Source organism: Dicentrarchus labrax, unplaced genomic scaffold, assembly GCF_905237075.1.
Source record: "Dicentrarchus labrax unplaced genomic scaffold, dlabrax2021, whole genome shotgun sequence".
NCBI lineage: Eukaryota > Metazoa > Chordata > Actinopteri > Moronidae > Dicentrarchus > Dicentrarchus labrax.
In genome coordinates, this window is record NW_026136706.1 from 18,906,340 (window position 1) to 18,928,738 (window position 22,399).

At 41.6% G+C, this 22,399-nt stretch overlaps 1 protein-coding gene across 21 annotated transcripts; it reads left to right on the top strand.

Annotated features, from left to right (window-relative positions):
• The first annotated feature begins 1,303 nt into the window (after positions 1–1,303).
• On the top strand, positions 1,304–22,191 carry pou2f1b (POU class 2 homeobox 1b). 21 transcript variants are annotated; one of them, XM_051404926.1, is made up of 16 exons: positions 1,884–7,410; positions 7,681–7,719; positions 7,817–7,882; positions 8,687–8,778; positions 9,510–9,605; positions 10,646–10,825; positions 11,761–11,878; positions 11,996–12,087; positions 12,281–12,448; positions 12,708–12,849; positions 13,036–13,181; positions 13,375–13,563; positions 13,746–13,860; positions 13,927–14,314; positions 14,424–14,512; positions 15,441–22,191. In XM_051404926.1, the coding sequence occupies exons 1-16, from the start codon at positions 7,362–7,364 to the stop codon at positions 15,689–15,691; spliced, it is 2,220 nt and encodes a 739-aa protein (XP_051260886.1). In that variant the 5' UTR covers positions 1,884–7,361; the 3' UTR covers positions 15,692–22,191. The 21 variants fall into 21 exon arrangements, with proteins under 21 accessions (XP_051260897.1, XP_051260901.1, XP_051260904.1 ...); XM_051404927.1 differs by having other exon boundaries at positions 13,378–13,563; XM_051404923.1 differs by having other exon boundaries at positions 12,708–12,848; positions 13,026–13,181.
• The last annotated feature ends 208 nt before the right edge of the window (positions 22,192–22,399 follow it).

Consider the following 22,399-nt stretch of genomic DNA (forward strand, 5'->3'; position numbering starts at 1 on the left):
GGCCTCAGAAAAAAATGTTACTCAAGGTCTACTTACTTTTTTTTAATCTTTCATTTTGTGAAATGATCAGCTTGTTATTTGCAATAAAACTGCAAAAAAAAAACAAGTGGCAAGGTTATTTACGAAGGTTCATATGATTTAATTAATCTGCACACTGGGTGAGTGAATGGAGGATGTAATCTAACGGGTTATCTTGGTATTAAGAGCACATCAATGTGCAAGAAGTGGCTGAGATAAAGGAAAATATGTCCCTACTTCACATCCCTACATATTAGAGAAGTGACATTTCCTTTCTTTGGTCAGCCTTATAGGTCAACAACACATCTGATAATTTGTATTGAAGATGGATGTAAAAAATACAGTAAAGATAATACATAGTTTCTGTGCAACTACTGCTGAGTATGGACCTCATTAATATGGAAAGTAACAAATAATACAAAATAAATACGGTAAAAGTACCAGAAATTACAAATTCCATCATAAAATAAAATAAAATATACCTTCATTCACTGCAAGTTTTGTATATGATTTAAAAAACTTCTATAAATCTTATTTAAATCTAATAAAAATGTTCAGACAGACATGGGCAACATTTGTCTGCGTGTAGAATTACAGCCACAAATAAAACCCCAGTCAGCTTTTATACATCCTATTGTATTATTTGTATGTATAATCACAATACTCATAAAGATGATGTTGATATTGACACTTTCTAGTTTTTTACCCTCTAAATATTATTATTGTTGTACACAATGAGAGGCAGATTTGTCCCTTTTGACTATATTAGTCTTTACCTGACCACAGACTCACTGTGTCAGGGTCCATTAACAGCATTCTCCATAAGACACTGCAGGAGCTCAGTCTGTAGGGACTGCAGGGTCGCAGGTTCAAGTCCAGCACGGACCACAATGCACCAGCCCCGCCTCCTGTGCACTGCCGAGGTCCCCTTGAGCAAGACACCTAACCCCCTACCTGCCCCCGGAGCGCCGCTACGTGGCAGCTCATCTCTCCACCACATTTGCCCGTTGGGGGGGTTAATAAAGTATTTGGCGGGGCTGTAGTGTCACTGTACCTGCACACCGGATCAGATCCGCCCAAATTCACAGAGCGAGAAAAACTAGATGATTATTTAAGTATGTAAATAATATACACAGATAAACAACACGGCGCTCACACTCCTCTCCACACTTTACCCAGGTCCTGTGTGTGTGTGTGTGTGTGTGTGTGTGTGTGTGTGTGTGTGTGTGTGTGTGTGTGTGTGTGTGTGTGTGTGTGTGTGTGTGTAGCACTGGCAGGCTCAGGGCTGGGATTTCGGGTTAAATATTCAAAATGGCGGACGGAGGAGCAGCGAGTCAAGATGAGAGTTCAGGACCAGGTAATGATTACAGCATTTTACATATTCATACTCATATTCAAACTGTGTTACTCACAATGTTTGATACACGGAACCGAGCAGAAAGACAGACGGACCCACAGATGTGGATGATATCCAGCGTTGCCGTGGGTTACACACAGCTAGCCAACTGTACTTTGACAGAGGAGGAAACGAGCTATTGCAGTGCGACGGCAAATTACATGGAAACATGCCTCCCCCCTTTGTGTGATTAGACGGCTGTACGCCGCTACATATTCATACCTCTGTCGACAAATACAATTTAGCATATTTTATTAGTAATCTCCGACGTGACTCTGGTTCATATGTGGCACATTTACACATTTCACTAACGCGGTTTGATTGAAAATGGGGACGCTAGCAGGCTAACGTTAGCTGGTTGGCTAACGCTCGGCTTTGTGTTGATGCGCGCACACACACACACACACACACACACACACACAAACACACACACACACACACAGGCGTGAAGCTTTTGAAAGAGGTTTGCATATTCATTTTTTTTCTTGTCGAGCTGGGCAGTGGCTGTGTTTGTTTGTTTTCTGTCGGAGGAGGATAAATCTCAATGTAACGCGTGTGTTCGGTGAAGCAGTCTCGATATCGGCTCGGTGGTTTTTATAGCACAGCGTTTTCTCCTCTTTGTGCTCGGCGCAGTGGAGCCACAGCAGCCTGTTGTGTTATTCATGCGGGCCTGCCTCAACCAGAGTGCGGACTTCAGCACAATCCACCGGCCGACGGGACGCTGGAGCTCGTCCTGCGCCGCACAATGGGGCCGCATGTCCACACAACACCGTACGACCACAGTGACAGTAAAGACCCCCAGAGTATTCAATTATAAAGCGTCTGTGTGGTGGTGGTGGTGTTGTTGTTGTGGCTAACTGGCTAACACCTCCTCTAACTTGGTCCTGTCGTTTGAGGGCTAACGTGAACTTTACGGTGGCGGTAATTAGATTCATCTGAAGCACGAGTCGGGGTCGGTGGTGGTCGGTGGTAGTTTTAGAGGTTGTAAGCTGTTTGAAACTACAGTTTTATTGAAGTTGTTCGGATCACTTTTTGTGGTTGAAAGTGGGAGTAGTCTGGAAAAGGCTGGCGAGCTGTTTATCCACCTCATTAGAATATTTAATTCATCTCTATAACTTTTTTTATTGCTCCGGGCTGATCAGTTTTTTTTTTTTTAAGGTATCTGTCGTGTCCCAAGTGTTTGTCTGAGTTTTAGCCCAGCCTGTGTCTGCTGAATACAAAGATTGTACCTGTGTATACCCCCCGGTACAGGGAGGGGTGGTGAGGCCCACTTCCGGAAGGCCACAATAATAACAGGCAGGACATTCTTACTATTCACTCTGCCGGTTTCATGGGCAAGACACAGCTTGATGGCACTATTTATTTTAATACCGTGCAGATAAGTTTGTTTTAAAGGAACCAATCCAGAGTATGAATGTGTGTTTTTAGTTAAAACTACATAGGACGGTTTGTTATCTCGGGGATCTTTTACTTTTTGACACAGAAGGCTAAAACAATGTGTGCGTGCTATCATCTCAATACCTGTGTGATGGCTCAGGTGTGTTTACATTATCAGATTATTGCTGCAGTGCATAGTGTGTTGAATTATTGGCAGTTTAGGGCTTAAATGCTATAGACTACATGCATATCTTTGCAAGTCAGAACAGGATATTGAATTCAATAGGGCTGTTCTGTAAAAACATTTTTGGGTTACAGTGAAAAAGACAAATATTTAAAGCTTTGTCCTATAAAACAAAACCCACAGCATCCAAATACTGACTTTGATGTCATTTATCATGGCAATGGTAGAAGTTTTGAAACATTCAGGTCAGCTGTACTGTAGTTTCTTTGTTTGGGTTGTTTAAATAATAAAATTCAGCTTCATGTCTCGGCCCAAATAGTGATTTAGATTGTGTTCTTTGTTGTACCAGTACATACAAATTCATACCCTGCCTGCATTGTTTTGAAAAGAATCACAGCGTAACCTTGATATCACATTACAGGCAATTTTGTGAAATGTGATATATTGCAAGACAGTTATCATAGTAAATTTTATCATTTATTTTAAGGCAAGCCAAGAAAAAAAACGGTTTGTTTTGCATTTTGTGAAGTGACATCCACTGTCCGGAAAAAAGGCTCAGTTACTCTAAAAATATATAATTAACTTATTAAACTGGGCTCCTTAAAGAACAGATGAGAAATAATTCTGTCATCCTCGTACTTAGACTACTTTTCTCATTTAATTAGTTTTACAGTTCCACCCTCATTCCAGCCTTGTAGTTTCATCATGAATATTCATTGATGTAAACACAGTTGTTATGAATAATGCATCATTCGCCGTAATAAATTCAGGACATGCCATCTCAAAGTATTGAGAAGGCCTCCATGAAGGCTCCAGTCAGACAAGCCTTTTCACTGTGGAAGAAGAAAATCATAACTAATCAGAGCTCTGTGCTGTGCTCACAACAGATAACTACTTGTTTCTAGTAACCTGTAGGAAGGTGAGCAATTCATGGCTCAACAATGCAAAGCAAGAAGCTCTTCTTAAGAATTTAGCAAGGTACAGCATACTTACCTGTCATGTTATATCCGGCTATATAAGCTAACATGTTTTGGGAAATTCCTATAGGTACCAGAAGAAAATCTACAAAATGGGGGCTTTTCAGGAAAAGTAGACACAGAGGAGCTTATGAGCGGTGGATGACTTACAAGTTGTTGCATTTACCAAGCAACATTGCCACGTTGTCCCTGATGACTCTCATGTGCCTGCCACTATTAAGACCACTCGTTAAACATTTTCCAGGATTTCATGAAAGGTTTTTATGTTACAGACCGTCTCAAACATTCTTTAAACCTATGTTGTGATAAAGAGGCCTTAGCAAGAAGATATTCCTTCTAAACAAATAAGGGGCCTTCTTTAAATAGACGAGGCAACAGCGGGAGAGCTATTCACAGTCCTAGTAAAATCTGGGGGAAAAGGTGCCATATTTTTCTACAACAAGAAAGAGAAATACACATCACATGAATAACCAGCAGTTAATGCTAATATCAGCTTCCTAGGTGGTGAATTTATATTCCTACTCATTAAATATTGTTACTTGCCACCCCCTAGATAGAAACCTCACTTTTATTTAGTTAAATTGAGTTTTCCACCTAGCCTATATAGACAGTTGTCTAATGACCACCCAAGAGATACCACAGTAGCTTATACTGGTGTTAGCCCCATTACTGTTCATTAGATTACACTGCATCATCTAATTTGTTCATTTGTGAGTTTGGGTGTGTACTGTCTGTTGTCAGATTGTGTTGGTTTTATAGGTTGACAAGTATTAAAAGCTAGTTGAAACTGTTTGGATATTCACGTTGATTCTGCATGGAACCGGGAAGCTTTAGGTTGTTTGCTCTTTAATTCCCTCAAATTGAAAGATTATATGTCGTGACCATACATCCTGACCGCTCCAAAATCTGCTTAGTGCTCAGACTGGTCCACATTTGGAAAAGTGGTCTTGACGTATTCAGTGTTTAAGGCGAAGAATATAGACAGTAGGGCAGAATGTGGATGTGCTAATTAAGTTTTGCTCTGTCTCATGTTGAATCTCTCAGCTCACATTAACGGCTCTGCAGTATTCATCCAGCCTTCCCATATTACAGTACTAATGAGATACCTATTTAAAATTCTCTTCGCAGGATATTTGTATAATGCATTGTTCCACTGCAGGGTTTTGCAAACCATTCAACCATGTAACTGTACATGTGTTGAAGTGCACTGCAGATAACTGGTTTTGCATTCACTTCTCTTTTGTTTTCTCATTTGGTTGCACGGTGTGATTGTTCAAGAGGTCAGAAAGACGGACCCCTTCCAGATTTCTTACTCTAGTGTGGCATCTGCATCTATCTTAATGGCCTTCTCGGTAAACAGTGGGCTGGAGTTTAACTAAACACTGTGTTGTTTGAGGAGATCAACAGTGGAGAGTGGTATGGAGGATAATACAGTGTAATAATATAATGCAGTGTTCAGTTATTGTTGAGACTGCTGTTGTCTTTTACATTTTTCTAGCAAAAATACCAAATGTTCATTGTTTTTAGCCTCTGAATTGTGATTGTAAACTCAATACCTTTTTGTTTTTAGGCTGTTGGATGGATGAAACAAACAGTCACCCGTAACTTAAGTAGATATTTTTTTATACATTGTAGATCAAACAATTAATCTATTAATCAAGAAAATAATTGGCAGACTGCTCGATCACTTTAGTGCAGAGCTTTTAGAAAACTGCATCAATGAATAAGGTAGTCAGGTCAGAATGAACTACAAAACTACCTTTTAGTTACAGCCTTATTAAATAATGTTAAACAACACCCTGTTCATAGTTAGTTCTAATGAACACATTGATGATGAGCAGTGATGAGGTTTATTTCTGGGCTCATAAAAGTTTGGGAACCACTGGTTCTCTGTCCTCATCCCACTGCTGAACTGGTCTGTTTGTTTTTCAGTCTGTACCCGGCCACCGTGCCCTCTTGACATTGTTTGATTTGGTCAACTAGTATGTAAATGCCTTGCGTCAGGCAGGAGATATGTGAAGAAGTTGATTAGAGCTTCAGCCAGGAGCAGTTGTTGTGGATTTGGTTGTTAAGCCCCCTTCCCCTGTAGACCACAATACAGCCACACATTCCAGCCCAGTCATTCTGATTCACTGGACACCTGTGTAGCGCCGTAGCTGGGCTGTTTCCCTGATGTATTAACTCTTGGAGCACGCTGAAAATGAATTTAAAAGGGCTCCAAAATGAAATACTAATGGAATGTAAAGCTAATCTAAATATGCTAATCCCCAAACACTTCATAAACATAGACAGCAACAGCCCGCCACCCACTCTCTGTAGTCGCTCGCTGTGGAATGCTTTAGCCACAGGGGGTCTAGCAGTAATGACAGGCTTGTGGTGGATTAATGTGGAGTTATTTATTTCCGATTGAGCGAGTCCCCCACCCACTCATACTCAAGACCCCCAAACCCCCCCTCCCTTTTTAGCAGTTAGTCCCGGTCTCCGCGACTCCTGGAGATACTCCGAACGAGCAGTCTTAGACGTTCTATTAATGCAGTCCGCCTTGCTAACATGCCCAGACCACCGCCGACAGGCCTCACACTGCATTCTGGGATATCTTCAGCCCTTTACCTGCTCTTAGCTAATTACTTTTTAGCCGTGCATTCGCACAATAATTGGTCTTGTGCTGCTGCCTCCCCTCCCTCTGCTGTGCCAAGTGCTAGTTTGAGCACTTTTTTTCCCTTCTCTGTGTCGTCCTTATTCCCCTGTTTTTTATCGTCCTCCAAAAGCCATCCAATTAATATGCTAATGAGCTGATAAATATTTATAGGGGTTTAAATTATGCAGAAAGCTTTCAGAGCCCGGTGTGAAATGCGTCGCTCGCAGGACTTCAAAGCCTTGCATTGCTAACGAGGCAGGGGCAGATTTGCATACGGCTTTAATCAGCTGAATACTGATTATGCTTCATTATAGAGTTGGAGGGAGGGGAGCCGAGTTGGAGGAGGCCGCCAGCTGCACTTGTCGTTTGTTTCATTCCAGCAAGAGAGGGAGAGGTTGAACTTTTTCAGAAGTACAGACAATCTTGGCACAAGAGAGAGAGGGAGAGAGAAGGAGGGTGGGAGAAAGGGAGAGCGAGTGCAAAGTAGGCACTGTAAGAGAGAGAGGGGCAGAGCTATAAGAAAAGAAAAGAGTGCAGGGAGAGAGGGAAGGAGAGCTGTTTGCGTAAACCCTGTTGGCTTTCCCAGTGTGCGTATCCCAGTGTTGTTCAGTGAACCGTGCTGTGGACAGTGCCACTGTGTCTGCGTGTAGCTCTGGTTGTATTGAACCCTGCTCGCTGCTGACCAGTGGAGAGTGAAGAGAGGGAGGAGTGGGAGGAGGTACAGAGTGCCGGACACCCTGTCGTGGGTTAGCCCGGCAAAGGCAATTTTCCATGATAGGTTCTGCAACCATGCTGGAACACACAGGTGGAGCAAGAGCGGGTGAGTTTTTGATGAGGTTGCGATGGAGCTCAGCTGGGTTTTGTTGTTGTTGTTGTTCGGCGTCCTTGTGTGAAAAAGGTGTCGCTGTGTGGTCTGGCACACTTTGCATTTAAATATTACTTATAAGAATTAATTGTATTAATGTGACATCAGTTAGTATATCCTTCTGTCTTCTAGCCTGTGACTGTAAACGCAGTGTTGGTGACTCATTTTTCTCTGTTGTGTTGTTTGCCGCTTTGAATGGTGAATGTGACTGAAATGTTGTTGCAGGAATATCATCCAATTATGGGATATACTCAGGTGACAAAAGTGAGAGCATTTCTCTTATCATTGAGACAGGGTTGTTTTTTCTATCGGCAGTGGGTGTGAGTTTGTCTCACTATCTGTCTCTGTCTGGCTCTTCCAGATTCTAAAGTGAATAATCAGTCAGAAACTACTAAATGTGCAATGGAAAGTGGTGACGGGAACACCGGTGAGTGACCTCCAGCATTTTGTTTCTCTTTTTTTTTTTTTCTTTTTCCTTTACTGGGATGAAATTAGGATGTGCTGAGCTTTACCTCCTCATTCAACAGGTCTGAAATTCATAGCCAAAATGAACATTTTTGCAGCACAAATCAGAAAAGGGTCACTACTGTCCACCTTCTGTATTATTGACTAATTTAAAAGAAGACATGGCAGCTTTCCAAAATCCTTGTGAGCAGTCCTCTTTGTCAAATGAAGTGTTTACCTCACAGAGCAGTTTCCCTCACTTGTGCCTATTGAATATCACAGTAATTTGCTCTGTCTCAGTGCTTCAGTGATTCTGTGATATAAATTATCCAACTCAGGGTGAACATTGTAGATTTGGCGCTCAACTTTATATTCTTATTGTGTAATGACGAATTAAGTAAACATTAATGTGTGCTTCCAATTTACGTACCAGCTCACAGTGTTAATATTTAATTCAGTGATGATTCACCAGCCTGCATGCGGACCTATTCATGCAGCTGTGTAATGACTTTGGATCATCATTACAGTTACATATGCTGTCACTCTTAAAAACATGTTTTTAGTCATATTCAGTTTTCCTTGCACCTGGAAACAGTTTGTATACTGCTACAGGTTCACTGTGTGCTTCTAGTGTATTGTGTTCCTCATTTTTGTGTTAAACCAATAACGGCTTCCATGTTGTTATTGGTTAAGAACAGTGTAGATTATGTGGCCACTTAAACCACAACAAGAAACATCTTTGAACTCCTTTAACAGCATGTTTCATGAACTGTATTTCTGTCCTCAGGGATCCAAATCAATGGATTGGACTTTCAGAGGCACACGGTGCCCACCACAAGTGCAATCACTAATGCACATGCACAAGCCCTCCTCCAACAGGTAATACAACACATGATGCGCACTATCACACACTTTACCTCAAGTAACTTTTTGTTGTCCTATTTTTGTGGAGGGAGCAGATGTTTAACAGATAATTTTGTGGTGTAGTGAATTGTCACGATAAAAATAAGGTGTGAAGTTTGAACAGAGGTATGCTCATCTGCACTCACACATGCACGAGCCGAAAAGAGTTCATTTAAATGAGCCAGGCTCTCCTTGTGTCGCCTGGCAACAAGGCAGATTAATCAACCCTGTATGCTAATTAGCTGCTCTGCGGTTGCTCGGAAACAGATGGCCGAGAATATGCAAATCTATGCAGAATTTACATGCACTGCATAACAGTTATTTTAATTAGCATCTCAACTCTCCCCTCCCTTCCCATTCGCTTTCCTTGTCTCTGAAGGCTGCAGCACATTTTAAAAACCCACTTTCTCACTTCCTTTTTAATACAAATTCCTCTCCCTGCTCAAAGACTAAAGGCTCATTCTCAGAAAGCCACTCAGGTAGCACAGAAATTTGATTTTTAACTGTTTTTAGTGCCATGTTTTTTGACTGTTTTTGTCTGAATTAGATTATTTGCTCTCAATTAAAACATTTAGAATCTTGTTATTTTAATGACAACTATGTCGTTAAATTAAGAGACTTATTTGACCAGGCCTACCTTATGCTGTGTCAACAATGCCTGTAGGAAGATTTCCTCTAAGACCCCCTCTTTGCTTCACCTCCACTAGTCTAAGTCGGAAGACTCGAGCGCTCTTCCGACCTCCGTCCAGCAGAGCGTATTGCCTCAAACCCAGCTAATGTTGGCCGGGGGACAGATTGCTGGAGTAAGTGGCCTGTTGCCTCATTGCTTTGAGTTAAAACCTAGTCGTAGTCATGCATCTGGGTCGACACCTCAACACGATCAATCTTGGCTGAAAGATTGTGTGATGAAATGATCGCTTGCCCTGATTCTGTGGCTAAGGCTGGTGTCTCCTCTGCCTGTGTGTCTGTTCATCCCAGTGGTTCTTAGGCTATGTCCAAATTCTTCCACGGAGGGATGTGTTTGGACATAGCCTTGATGTGTCTGTACACTCACCGTCAGGCCAACCACATGACACCTTTCATATCCATCTATGTTCTCCCTGAGGCCATACTGTAGTCGCAAAGACCGGCCGGGTTGAATGCGGCTGCTGCTGTGCTATGCGGGAGTGAATGTTTACTGTGCATGTGGATTTGAGTTTGAACATGACATCAACATGCTCATTTGCACTTGTGCCTGGCTCAACTGCATGAGTCGTCTCTCCATTTGCCTGTATGGGCTCAGTAGTGTTTCCACGATAACAAAAGTTTCAATAGTACTTTGATACCTTCGTGAATAATTAAATTCAACAGAAAAATGTCAATAAACATTCAGTACTTTCACCTAATGTATTCAGTATTATGCTGAATCCACTTCAGTATTGTTTGCCACAGTGGAAGTGGGAAGAGTAAAATAAAGGAGAAATTGGACTAGACAGAGCTGCGGTATAGTTCATGACGTGACATGAGTGGAGCAGCCATTTAAACAACTGTTGGCAACAGCATCAAACAGTGCAGTCCCCCTGCTGTCGATAAAACTGGAGCAAGGCAGGGATGAATTGAACACACGTTTAGTAGTAATCGTTTAGTTCTATATTAAACTTTCCACGTGTATCAAAGTCAAAACTCAAGTATCGTGACAAACACTAACCCATCCAATGTCTATGAACTGATTTGTTAAAATGTTACTTACTTTATCTGTGTTTATCTCCCCCCCCCTCTGTCTGACCTATCACTACTGTGTTCCTCTGTCTCTCTGTCTGGCCATCGTTATGTATGTTTCTGTTTCTGTCTCTTGGTTTTACAGTTGACCCTGACCCCAGCGCAGCAGCAGATGTTGATCCAGCAGGCCCAAGCTCAGCTTCTGGCTGCAGCCGTGCAGCATTCAGCCAACCAGCAGAACAGCACCACTGGGGCCAGCATCTCAGCCTCCGCAGCCACACCCATTACCCAGTTGCCCCTGTCACAGCCCATCCAGATCGCCCCTGTAAGGCACAATCACCCATGCACCAGGGTTTCTGGTCCTTAAAGTCCTTAAAGATTATTTTAACAAACTCTGACTGTATAATTTAGATACTTAAATTCTGTTTTATTGGAATGATTTCCACAGATAGTTTCCAAAGCAGTATATTTCAGCTTTAATAAGAAACCCCATGAGAAGGCAAAATCTGAAAACACTCTGTATTATAGTAATTAATAAAATCTAGCTATTGCCCAGTTATCATTCTTCTTTTAAACCTAAATCGTGACAGTTTGGTTTTTATTAATGTCAAATAAGGGATTTGAATAGTTTTTTTTAGTCAAATACCCAGGGTTAGTTTAGTTTGTGTGAACACATTTTTATCAGGATCAAACTGCATTTATGAACATACCCTATCTTATTTGAATAAAGGTTCAAACAGAGAATACATATGTTGAGTCTGTTGGAGATCAACATATGACTTTTTTACCACTTGAATCCGCTACAGACTGTCTGTCTGGAGGCAAATGAGGCTGAAATGTGGATAATATGGAAATGTAATAAATAAGTCATGTTTGGTTTCAGACTAGATTAACTATTAACTTTTACAAAAATACCAGTGCTGACTATCAGGTTATAGCTTTAGTTATGACAGCAGAGTACCTGAAGATTGTTTTTCAATGAAATAAATAATAATAACATGAATATATATACAGCAGTGTTTAATTATGTTCCTGCAAATAACTAACAATACAAATTCACCTCTGGCTTGATTGATATGCCCTGTTTGTTAGAATAAAACAGACATTATTGGTATAGTCTGACATAAAAAAAAAAGTGTAGTATGTTATGTTAGTATGCATTTATAGTCTCGATGCTGTGGAGATGTAATGTAGTCTGTTGTATGTTTATGAAGAGCTAATTTCTCTACGTGATTACAGTGAAAATGTCCTTTGTTGCAGCAGCTACAGCAGCAGAATTTAAGTCTGCCTCAGTTTGTTCTGGTGCAGCCTGGCCACCCGATCGCCACACAGCTGCAGCCTCAGTTCATCATCTCACAGACACCGCAGGCCCAACAGAGTAAGTAAAACACTTAGTAGTGTTTGATTTGCGCTAAGAAAAGAGATATATTCCAGGCATTTGATTGTTATAGAAGCATTCTTTTCTACCTTAACTCCCATGTGTTCCCCTCTGTAGGTATATTGCAAGCCCAGAGTCTTCTAACTACACTACCTCAAAGCCAAGCTAACCTCCTGCCGACTCAACCAAGCATCACCCTTGCACCTCAGGTTGGTAATGATGCGAGCACCTCTTCTAATTAAACCCTAAAAAATGTGTTTCTTTTCCAGCTGTAATCCAGGCATTCACATCACAAAGCCAACGTTTCTACATTTGCATTTTATTCCTACTAATTTAAACTCTTCTGCAGTTTTCCTTCGCTGACTCTTAACCTTAATAACAATTTTGCTGTTACAACTACAGCCTGCAACACCAACCCGCACAACAGCAGCCACACCTAATCAGTCCCACAGTCAGACACAACCCAAACGGTTGGATACTCCCACTCTGGAGGAGCCTAGTGATCTGGAGGAACTGGAACAGTTTGCCAAGACCTTCAAACAGAGGCGTATCAAACTGGGCTTCACACAGGTACGTGTTCAAGACTGAACACATTAGCAATTTCACATATTTTGCAAATGATCATCTGTGGCTATCCTCATACTCAAATTCCTAGTGCATGTAGGAATAATGAACTTGTATTATAGGTGAGTAAAATGAATCACACTTCATCTCTCTCTCTCTCTCTCTCTCTCTCTCTCTCTCTCTCTCTCTCTCTCTCTCTCTCTCTCTCTCTCTCTCTCTCTCTCTCTCTCTCTCTCTCTCTCTCTCTCTCTCTCTCTCTCACCAGGGGGATGTTGGCCTGGCCATGGGGAAGCTGTATGGAAACGACTTCAGTCAAACTACCATCTCTCGCTTTGAGGCCTTGAACCTGAGCTTTAAGAACATGTGCAAACTCAAGCCATTGCTGGAGAAGTGGCTTAATGATGCAGGTTTGTCCCTGAACCCACCTGAATGAGCGATACAGAAGGACATGGAATGAGAACGCTTTGATCACTATGCATATTTAATCTTCGTTTTCCTCACATCGTGTAACGGGCAAAGGGCAGCGTGTGTATCATTACAATACCTTGTCTTTACCTCCCTTCCTGTCCTTTGTGTCGGTGCTGTTTGTGCAGAGAACCTGACATCTGACCAGGCTCTGTCCAGCCCCAGTGCCCTGGGCTCCCCGGGCATGGGCATAGAGGGGATCAACCGCAGACGGAAGAAGAGGACTAGTATTGAGACCAACATCCGAGTGGCCTTAGAAAAGAGCTTTCTGGAGGTGAGAAACTGAAGTTAAACATTTGGACCTCAGGAGGGAAATTAAGTTTTTGCGTGTTTAATGTTTAATTAGTAAAATGTCTATACATTACACTGTTATACATTTTTTAATAGACGTTATCTAGCAGCAGAATTACACGAGAGAACAGTCTCAGTGCTCACAGGGAATCCCTGGCTTTTTTGCCCTCTTCAAGCAGAACCAAAAACCTACCTCTGAAGAGATCACCATGATTGCTGACCAGCTCAACATGGAGAAGGAGGTAATTCGGGTCTGGTTCTGCAATCGCCGGCAGAAAGAGAAGAGGATTAACCCCCCCAGCAGTGGCAGCAGTGGAGGAGGCAACACCTCCATCAAAACCATCTTTACCCCCAGTAGTCCTTTGGTAAGGATGGACACACTTAAGTGATTGTTCAGGGTTTATTAGGGGTTCAAGACCGAGGGAGCTCGGGGCCACGCAGAAGTTTCTGGAATTAGATACAATTCCAGAAAGGTTTAATTGTATTTCTTTGTAAATGCAGCTAAATGACACTCTGCTCATTTAATCCTTCTTATTCTGTTCCCAAGGTGGCCAGCACAGCAAGCCTTGTGAGCAGTCCAACTATTAACACGCCCACCACTCTGACTGTAAATGCAGTGATGCCTCTCACCAGCACCAGCGTCTCCAGTTTGTCTTTCACAGGTGAGTACGGTTGGGCTTGACGTGTCTTTTACTTAATGGAAGTGTGTATCTAATCATGCATAATAGATTCGAAGGGAACTTCTCCTTTCTTCTATTTCTGCCCTCCCTTCCTCAAAGGCACGACGGTTGGCGCCACAAACACAGCATCCGTCATATCCACCGCCCCTATGGTTACTACAGCAACCAGCTCTCCATCTTTAAGCCCGTCGCCAACGATTCATTCCACAACCACAGAGAACAAGATTGGCACTCATGCGCAAACCATCGTCACCCAGGCCCCGACATCCATAGCTACCACTTTAGGGACGGGTCAGGTGATGGTGGCGGCTCCAGGGTTTTCTGCAGCGCTGCAGAGTGCTGCCCAGTTACCCACCAGTGCCAGCTTTGCTGCTATGGCTGCTGCTGCTGCAGGGCTCAACCCTGGACTGATGGCTTCCTCCCAGTTTGCTTCAGGGTTAGTACTGGTCATGTTGTTTAGGCCTCTGATTGTTACTTCTGTGGCGTTCCCTCAATGGTGTCCTCTCTATTGATCTAAATGATCTTGCTTGTGTCTGTGTGTCCAGGGGGGCCCTGCTCAGTCTGACTCCTGGTGGCCTTGGCAGTGCGCTGAGTCCTGCCCTCATGAGTAACAGCACCCTGGCTACCATCCAAGGTGTGTACCAATGTCATGACAACATAATAAACATTTACTGTGCAAGTATTTTCTAATGTGAGACAATATGTAATACACACAATACATACCCAACTTTATAGGTTGCATGGTTTGGAGATGGGAATTTCAACCTTGTTTGTCTTTAAAGAGACGAACATAGTGTGCTCTGTATGTCAAAATGTTTACTTGAATATAGTGACCAGGTAGCAGCAATACCCAGGTAGTGTTCTTACAGATTCTATGTACTGCTGAAAGGTGGTGATGACGAAGTGGTTACATCAAATGCTGATGATACATCAAATTGATGGTCAGTATAGTTGGTAGCATGTCAGGGAGTGAGGAGACAAAATGCAGTACAGTTCAAGGTTATTTCCCCACAAAAATAGCGTATAATAGCTGATAAATCGTTATTCAGCTTCAGTTTGAGTAATCGTGGTCTTTCCTTGAGGCCTGGTCTGCGGACCACACCGGATACATTAGGAAAACATGAGTTATTGAAACAATAAATAAAAAAGGCAAAGAAATTGAGTATGTAAACAAAAATAACATGTAGTTAATTAATAACCATAACATTAACAAAGAAATTGATAAAAAAAAAATCCATCATGGGTTTATCAAGATAACCCATTGTTTGTGTAATTTGTATAATGAAAGGAAAAATTTAATGAGGCTACCATGCATTTGCATATTAAGAGCACAATAATTCAGGCCGCGCCCATGAGGTGAGAGAAAATTACTTCTATGAATAGAAAAATTAATCTTGCTGTGCGATGATAAAATTAGATGATGAAAAGTCCCGCAGGACAGTGAGAAAAAAAAAGTCTTTGTGATTTTTATTTATTAGATTATTATTTTTAAATAGTAATAATCCCCATTTTTGAGCTCGCTCACAGTCTAAATACACCAACTTCTTCTATCTCCTCCACAGCTCTGGCATCGAGCGGCACAATCCCCATCACGTCTCTGGATGGCAGTAACCTGCTGTTCGCCAACACCTCTGGTACCACGCCGCTTTTCCTGAATCCCCAGACCCTGTCGGTGCTCACCAGCAACCCCGTCAGCCTGGTGTCGGCCGGGGCGGGGGGGCTGCAGGTCACTGCCGATGCCCATCATCAAGCCACCTCGGCTGCTGTGCCTGTGCAAGCCACGACCATTACCACTGCCTCCAAGGCTCAGTGAAGCCAGTCAGGCTGCATCCCGAGTTAACGCCCTATTTCTTATGTCGTGCACTACTCCTATCACACCATGTAGGGAATAGGGAGGTCGTTTCTATATAGGCTCTGCGCTTCACTAACCACCCCACATTCTTTCCATTGTATCTATCATTATTTAATCCTTTTGCTGCCACCAAAAAGAAAACAGCCTCAAATGAGGTTGGGGTTGACTTTTTTTTTTTTTTTTTAGTTTGTTTCCCGTCTTTGTCTTTATGATTCTTGGATGTTTCTGGGGTTTCTTTTTCTCCCACAAACAGTAGCCAGATGGACACTGTTGTTGGCCTGCGCTCCTCATGAACCTTGACATGTGTCCAGGAAGAGAAATATCCTCGACACCATCAAGCTTTTAACATTTTGTATATAAATATATATCCTCCTATTTCCAGGTCAGAATTTTCTCTGAAATACTTCTAACCAAAAACTTTAGGATTTTGCTCTTTTAACATTCAAACTAAACTGATTTACTACTAATTTCACAATATTCATCATCACTAATGGGGATTTGTGTGTCACCCCATCTTTAATTATCTCTTTTGTGTTTTTTGGACAGGCCTTGACATAAATCATATCAAAGTTATATTGTAGAGACTTTTTTTTTCTTTATCTTTGCTGTCTATATTTTTTGACATTTTCAAAACTTTGTAAGTCTAATATTAAGTTAAGATTTAACTATCAATTTTTAATCGTGGTTATAAGGCTTTAAAAACAAGTAATAAGTGGCCGATATAAAGGTTATCATTGCTTTAAGGGACGTAGGGACCAGACGTGTCTCTCTGAGTCTCTCTTTCTGGAAACACTGACTTTTACGCTTTGCTGCGGCGGCAATGAAGCTGCCGAGCTTTTGTAAAATGACGGTCTGGTTTCGGATTATAGACACTGATAGAAAATGACTGAAAACAGTACTTTGAGAGCTTTAAAAAGAGCTCTGTGTCCGATTTTGTTTTGGATGGTGGTCCATTGGAAAGCTGTATATTATGTTTGGATTCAGAGGTAGAACTTAGACGTCTGCATGTGTTGTCTACGGCTCAGGCAGATTCTGAGAGTTCAGTAACTGCATGATCCACGAGGCTCTGTGGCTGACCGGTCTGTTTTGGGGACGACTAGTCAGGGGGGCATGGTCATCATAATGTATGGTGGCATTGGCTAGATGGGGGTTATTGTATTGTGTTTTTGTTTTCTTTTTTTCTTTTTTAATAGTGGTACCGTCGTATCTACTTGTGCACAGTATCTGTACCAAAAAACTGGATTGATGAGCTGCAGTCTGCCTGTTTTGGGAGGAATGAAATTCTGTCTTTTTTTTTTTTTTTTGTCTGCAGTCATTTGACTGGCTTACGTACTTTAAGATATACCAAAAATATTTGTTAAAATAATTGCTGTGTGTAGTCGGTGTAGCTTAGTCTAGTCAATATATTTATGAGTACAGAATCTCTCTTCATTGTCAACAGAATATAGAAATGCAATATTTTGATGATCACTTTCCAAAGATTTCCTTTTCTTTCTTTTTTTTAAGTGTCTCATTGCTCAACTTTTAAATTGGCAGCACAACTGACAAAAGGAGAAGGATTGGTGGGTTGAGGCATGAGAAAGTAGTTTCCTTTTTATTCTTTATGAATTGGTTTTTATCACTGGGGTGTTGCCCCCAGTGCCTGATCCTGGTTTTCTTTGAGCCATTTGATGGCCTGTTTTCCTTTTTCATCTTTTTTGGCCATTTTGGTAGCAGTTTTGGACTTTTCTGAAGCAAAGTGGAAAGGTTCTGTTTTTTGGTTTTGTACTAATATTCAGCCATAAAACAACAGCTTGAACCAAAGTGGTTTTCCTCAGTAGTTGCTGTGCCTGTCCGAGCACACAATCTCTGCTCCCCACTCTGCTGACAAATTATTTCCCTCCTCTCCCACCTCAATCAGTACCTGATATTCCCAATTTGGTGCTGCTGGATAAAGGATAACAGAAACTTTAGCTTTAACAACTTGCTGCTGAAACTCCTGGTGGAGTTGAGCTGTTGAGGGGCCTGCATGCTTTGCTATAGCTTTATGACTACATCCTGTGAAAATCAGGTTTGTGGTTTAGACCCTCCCGTCTGGAGGGCGCACCGATGTAAATGCATAGATCTGATCATCAGATAACATACTACACCTCCTCTCAGCACCATTTTTGAACCAGCATGTTATGAAACAATGTGCTGCTCCCTAAATCTGTATGTGGACTAGTTTTTAAAACCTGCCAAATTATCTTAACCCAGCACAGTGTTGGGCTAAGTACTGTTATGTGCTACACATTGAACTAAACCCCACATAAAGTAGCATTGATCTGCTGCTTCCAAATAACAAAATGAATTACCACAGTGAAATCACTGAAACTGTAAGCAGTGAGATTTGTCCACATTATCCTCTTGTGTACTTTCCTGTCGTTGAATTATTTTGACTGAATATACCTCAGCAGCACTTAAACATAAGGTTCACCTTTAGACATTTCTGTGTATAGAACAGTGTAGAATGTATAAGTACTGTCTGGCTTGCCATTCAAAGTTTATACTGATGAACCATACATAAAAGGACAACCTACTACTGCTATTTTCTAGTACTACTATTTATGGGGTATTTCCAGGTTTAAATGTTATTTTGAGATCCTTCTTGCCAAAGTAAAAGCCTTTTCTCTTTGCAGCTAGGCAGGTGTCTGGCTGCTCATGTTGCTGGTTTCCCTGTCTTTGAGGCCACAACGGGCCTACAGGACTCAGTCCTATTCCAGTGCTGTTTGTAGTTACTAATGAGTTGAACATGTGCTAGCAAGATGAACCAGTTGCCATCGGCACCATAGGATGTTACTGAAATATTTATCTGAGGAAAGACTTAAGAATTAGAGAAACGATCTTTTCTTAATTCTATACATATAAATATATATATAAACACTTGTAAGATATTCATATTTTATATTTGAACCAGTATGTTATCAAGACTGAATGTAGTGTTTATCATGCTTACTCAAAAAAAATTACTCCCCTAAATCTTCCTTTTTATTATTGCAAAATAGCAATTTTTTTGAAAACTGTCAAGACCAAAAAATAAGTGATGAAACCAGAGACCACGCCTCGGCGGCGCGTGAGTTGCTGACACCTGTGTCTGTCGTGTATCTGCGAGGTCTTTTCAACAGGATGGGCCCATTCAGGCGCTCCTGACTCTGAAGCATCTGATCTTAATCTTTTACTAGATTTTTTTTTTTTTTTTCATTTTGTGTTTTTGGTTGAGTCGTTGTGGACTTGATTTGTTGTGCTGTCTTTAACAATCATTTGACTTTTTTTTTTTTTTTAATATTACTTTATGCCTTTAATTGTTTTGTATAGTGTGAGAGGGCAAGATCACTGGCTTTCTTAGTTTGACAAAGAAGATTAACATTATCATTTATGCCTTATTGTTACGTAGAAGACATGAGCATTGTAGCATTGTGTGTGTGTGTGTGTGTGTGTGTGTGTGTGTGTGTGTGTGTGTGTGTGTGTGTGTGTGTGTGTGTGTGTGTGTGTGTGAGCGTGTGTGTGTGTGTGTCTGAGCGTGTGTGTGTGTGTGTCTGAGCGTGTGTGTGTGTGTGTCTGAGCGTGTGTGTGTGTGTGTCTGAGCGTGTGTGTGTGTCTGAGCGCTGAGCTCACCTGGTGCATTGTTTTCACTGAAACAATACAGTGTACTTTGGGCATTTTGGAGCGTGATTATGTTGCTACCTATGTTTTTAGGTGTGACTTAGACAGGTTGAGGATACCTGTGAGAAAAGCTTTACTAATAATTCCAGCAGGTGGGTAGGTGTGTGTGTGTGTGTGTGTGTGTGTGTGTGAGAGAGTTTAAAAAGAGAGAATAGGGAGGGCAGTCTGCAAACCATTATGGTGCATTTTCTTTTCCATCTTCCAGTGGATGTTTGAGAGTGATTTTTTAAAAAAATTGTGAGATATGAGAGTACTTTTTTTGTTTTTGTCCAGAGGGGGTGTCTACTGATTAACTAAAGCCTTTAAGCAAGCCAGTTTTGAAATTTTTAGGTAGAACTACAGTTTGTGGTCTTGGTTTGACTGGTTCATCTCTACTAATGATCTTAACTTTCAGCTGACTGTCTTTTTAGCGCTGGCTTGGCTTTAATGTTTTAGTTTCATGACGTGATTGTGAGATTTCAAGATGTTCTTGTCGATCAGCCATGCATCATGTTGGCCCACCACACTGGTTTGCTGGTTTTTAAGATTGACAAAGGAAGTGCGGAGCACCAGTAAAGCAAAAGGAGCTGTTGTATACCTCATTTCTAACTCAAGACTGAGTGAAACCTGCTTTAATCTACTTAAGAAATAGAAATATAAAAAAATAAAAAAAATCACAAAAAAAGATGAAAATACACAAACTTGTGTCAGTGGAGAAGCCCGTTCGTACCTGTGCTTTGTGAAGGGTTGTGATAAATGCCACCACAAGGGGGAGACAGATTACATACCAGTACTCATGAATGTCTGCTGTTTTTCCTTCACAATTTGGTGTTTTTATGCTGCACACTGATGTATATCAGCATTGGATGGAGATAGTTATTTGTAACTTGAGATAAGTTTATTTTAATGTATTGTATTCCGTTACTGTCTGTCAGAAGTTACTTTTGAGCACCCCTCCATGTTTGAACACTTCTTTAAGTTTGACAATCCTGTTTTTATTTTTAAGTTTTTTTTAAATTTTATTTTCACTCTGACCAGGTACAGGTATGTGCGTGTCTTCCCTCATTGTCGGTGTGTTGTCGCAGCCCGCTCTCGCTCTCCTGTGGTACCAACATTAACCAAAGACTTCTCACTTGATTGTATATGAACGACACCGCCTCTCGCCCCGTGCCCCGCCTCACTGCTCAGCATCAAATCCCCGGCTGCACACTCTCTCACCGGAGCCCTCAATTCACCTGTAAAGAGTTTGCTTTTTATTGCATGCGAATGTGTATCCGCCTGGAAACACTCCGGCGTTGTGTCGATGCTGCGGTTTCAGTGCCTGTGGGCGGGGATCGGAAGGGGGCTTGAACAGGGGCTGAGCGGGCTTCTCCGACAGACATGAACCAATCTGGTGGTAGCTGGGTGATGTTTGTTAATACACACTGAGGGTTAATCCTGTGCACACTGTACATGCTCAGGACTCTGTATGTTTGTCTGTCTTGAGCGCTGTTGCTAGGATGTCCCCCCCCCTCCCTCTCCTCCTCCTCCTCCTCCACTCACTCTCTCAAGGACTGTGGTGAAAATGCTGTTCCTGCCTCTCACAGTGTGTCTGTTTCTTCCTCATCATCCGTACACTGTATAGCCCCAGGACATTAACCCTGTTGTCTCCAGGAATACACATCCTGCGGTCGCTAAAACTCACTGCTGTGTCCCCCCCCCTTCCTCCCCCCTTTTCTCCTCTCCGGCTCTCTCCTTTGACATCGTCTCTTCACTACAGACTCTGATCAGCTGTGACACTATGCATCACGGTCCTTCACTCTGCATGGACTGTGTCCCTCCGGCTCAGAACTCTGGCCGACGGGCTTCAGTGACACTTTGTTTAATGCTTTACTCCAGGTGAGGTTGTAGGACCTCACAAGCGCTATCCCAAAGCAAAAATCCAAATATTTAACTTTTGACAAATGCAGATACCAAAGATATCTCTCTGTCCTGTGTCTTTCTCGAGCTGTTTTTTCTCACCCTTCCACCCTGCAGCATGTGTATTAAGAGACAAACCCAGCACTGGCTTTAGTCCTAGCCTCAGTAATTCCAAAGCTTAGATGTATATTTTGGTATATTTCTGAGAAAAACTTACGTGAAAAGCGTCTGTTTCTCGTTTGTTTGTTGTAATCTCTTTTTTCTGTCACAGCATGGAACTAATTGCAGAACTGTCTTACTCTTGGTAGGTTAAAGATATAGTATTTTTGTATGTTTTTGGGTGTGTCGTGTGTGATTTATCAGTTCAGTTCAGCCCAAGTGACCATGGCTTTCAACAAGAGAGAAAAATTTGGAGGAGAAAAAAAAGAGAAAACACCAACCATGTACATATTATGTCTGTGTATCTCAAGAAATGCATTCTGTAAAACATTTACTACTCACATCGGAAGCTTGGGCTCATCTAAAGGAATGTGTCCTAGATTTTATTTCCCTTTTTTCTTATACTGCAGTCTGATATGAATAGTCTTCCCAGGACTCTAATGTAAAGAGTTCTGGTTTCCATCACGGACAACAACACTGAGGGACACTGCTCCGATCTGACTACAAGGAAAAAAAAAAACAAACAAAAAAAAAAAAAAACCCGCCTCCAGTCATGGCGGCATAGAACTGAAAGATTGTGTAGGAGTTTTAAGTATGTGAATCAGGATACATAGTAGATTTTGATGCATTTGTCTGCTGTATTTTTGTTTGTTTTGTTTTTATACACATATAAAGATAATCTTTTACTGTTAATGTACAGTTCTCTTTTGTTGTAAACATCATTAAACCATTTTCCAAGTGTTTTGACATGTACCTTGTCTTTTTATTTGTATTCAGTTACAAACAGAAAGCATACTGTGATGAGTTACTGCAGCCTGAAGCCCCAATCACTCATTATATTGTAGCCTCACTAGCGACTTCACATCGTGCTATCATAAGGTATAAATTACCTACTAAATGTATAACTGAATACCGATGACATTGCTGCCAGCTTGTACTTTGTGTTTCGTG

Excerpts from the sequence above, each read along its gene's own strand:
- pou2f1b (XM_051404923.1), top strand. The coding sequence starts at position 7,362 with ATGATAGGTTCTGCAACCATGCTGGAACACACAGGTGGAGCAAGAGCG. Across the intron at positions 7,720-7,816 it reads GATATACTCAGGTGACAAAA|ATTCTAAAGTGAATAATCAG; the intron begins GTGAGAGCATTT and ends TGGCTCTTCCAG. Across the intron at positions 13,861-13,926 it reads CTCCAGTTTGTCTTTCACAG|ATTCGAAGGGAACTTCTCCT; the intron begins GTGAGTACGGTT and ends CATGCATAATAG.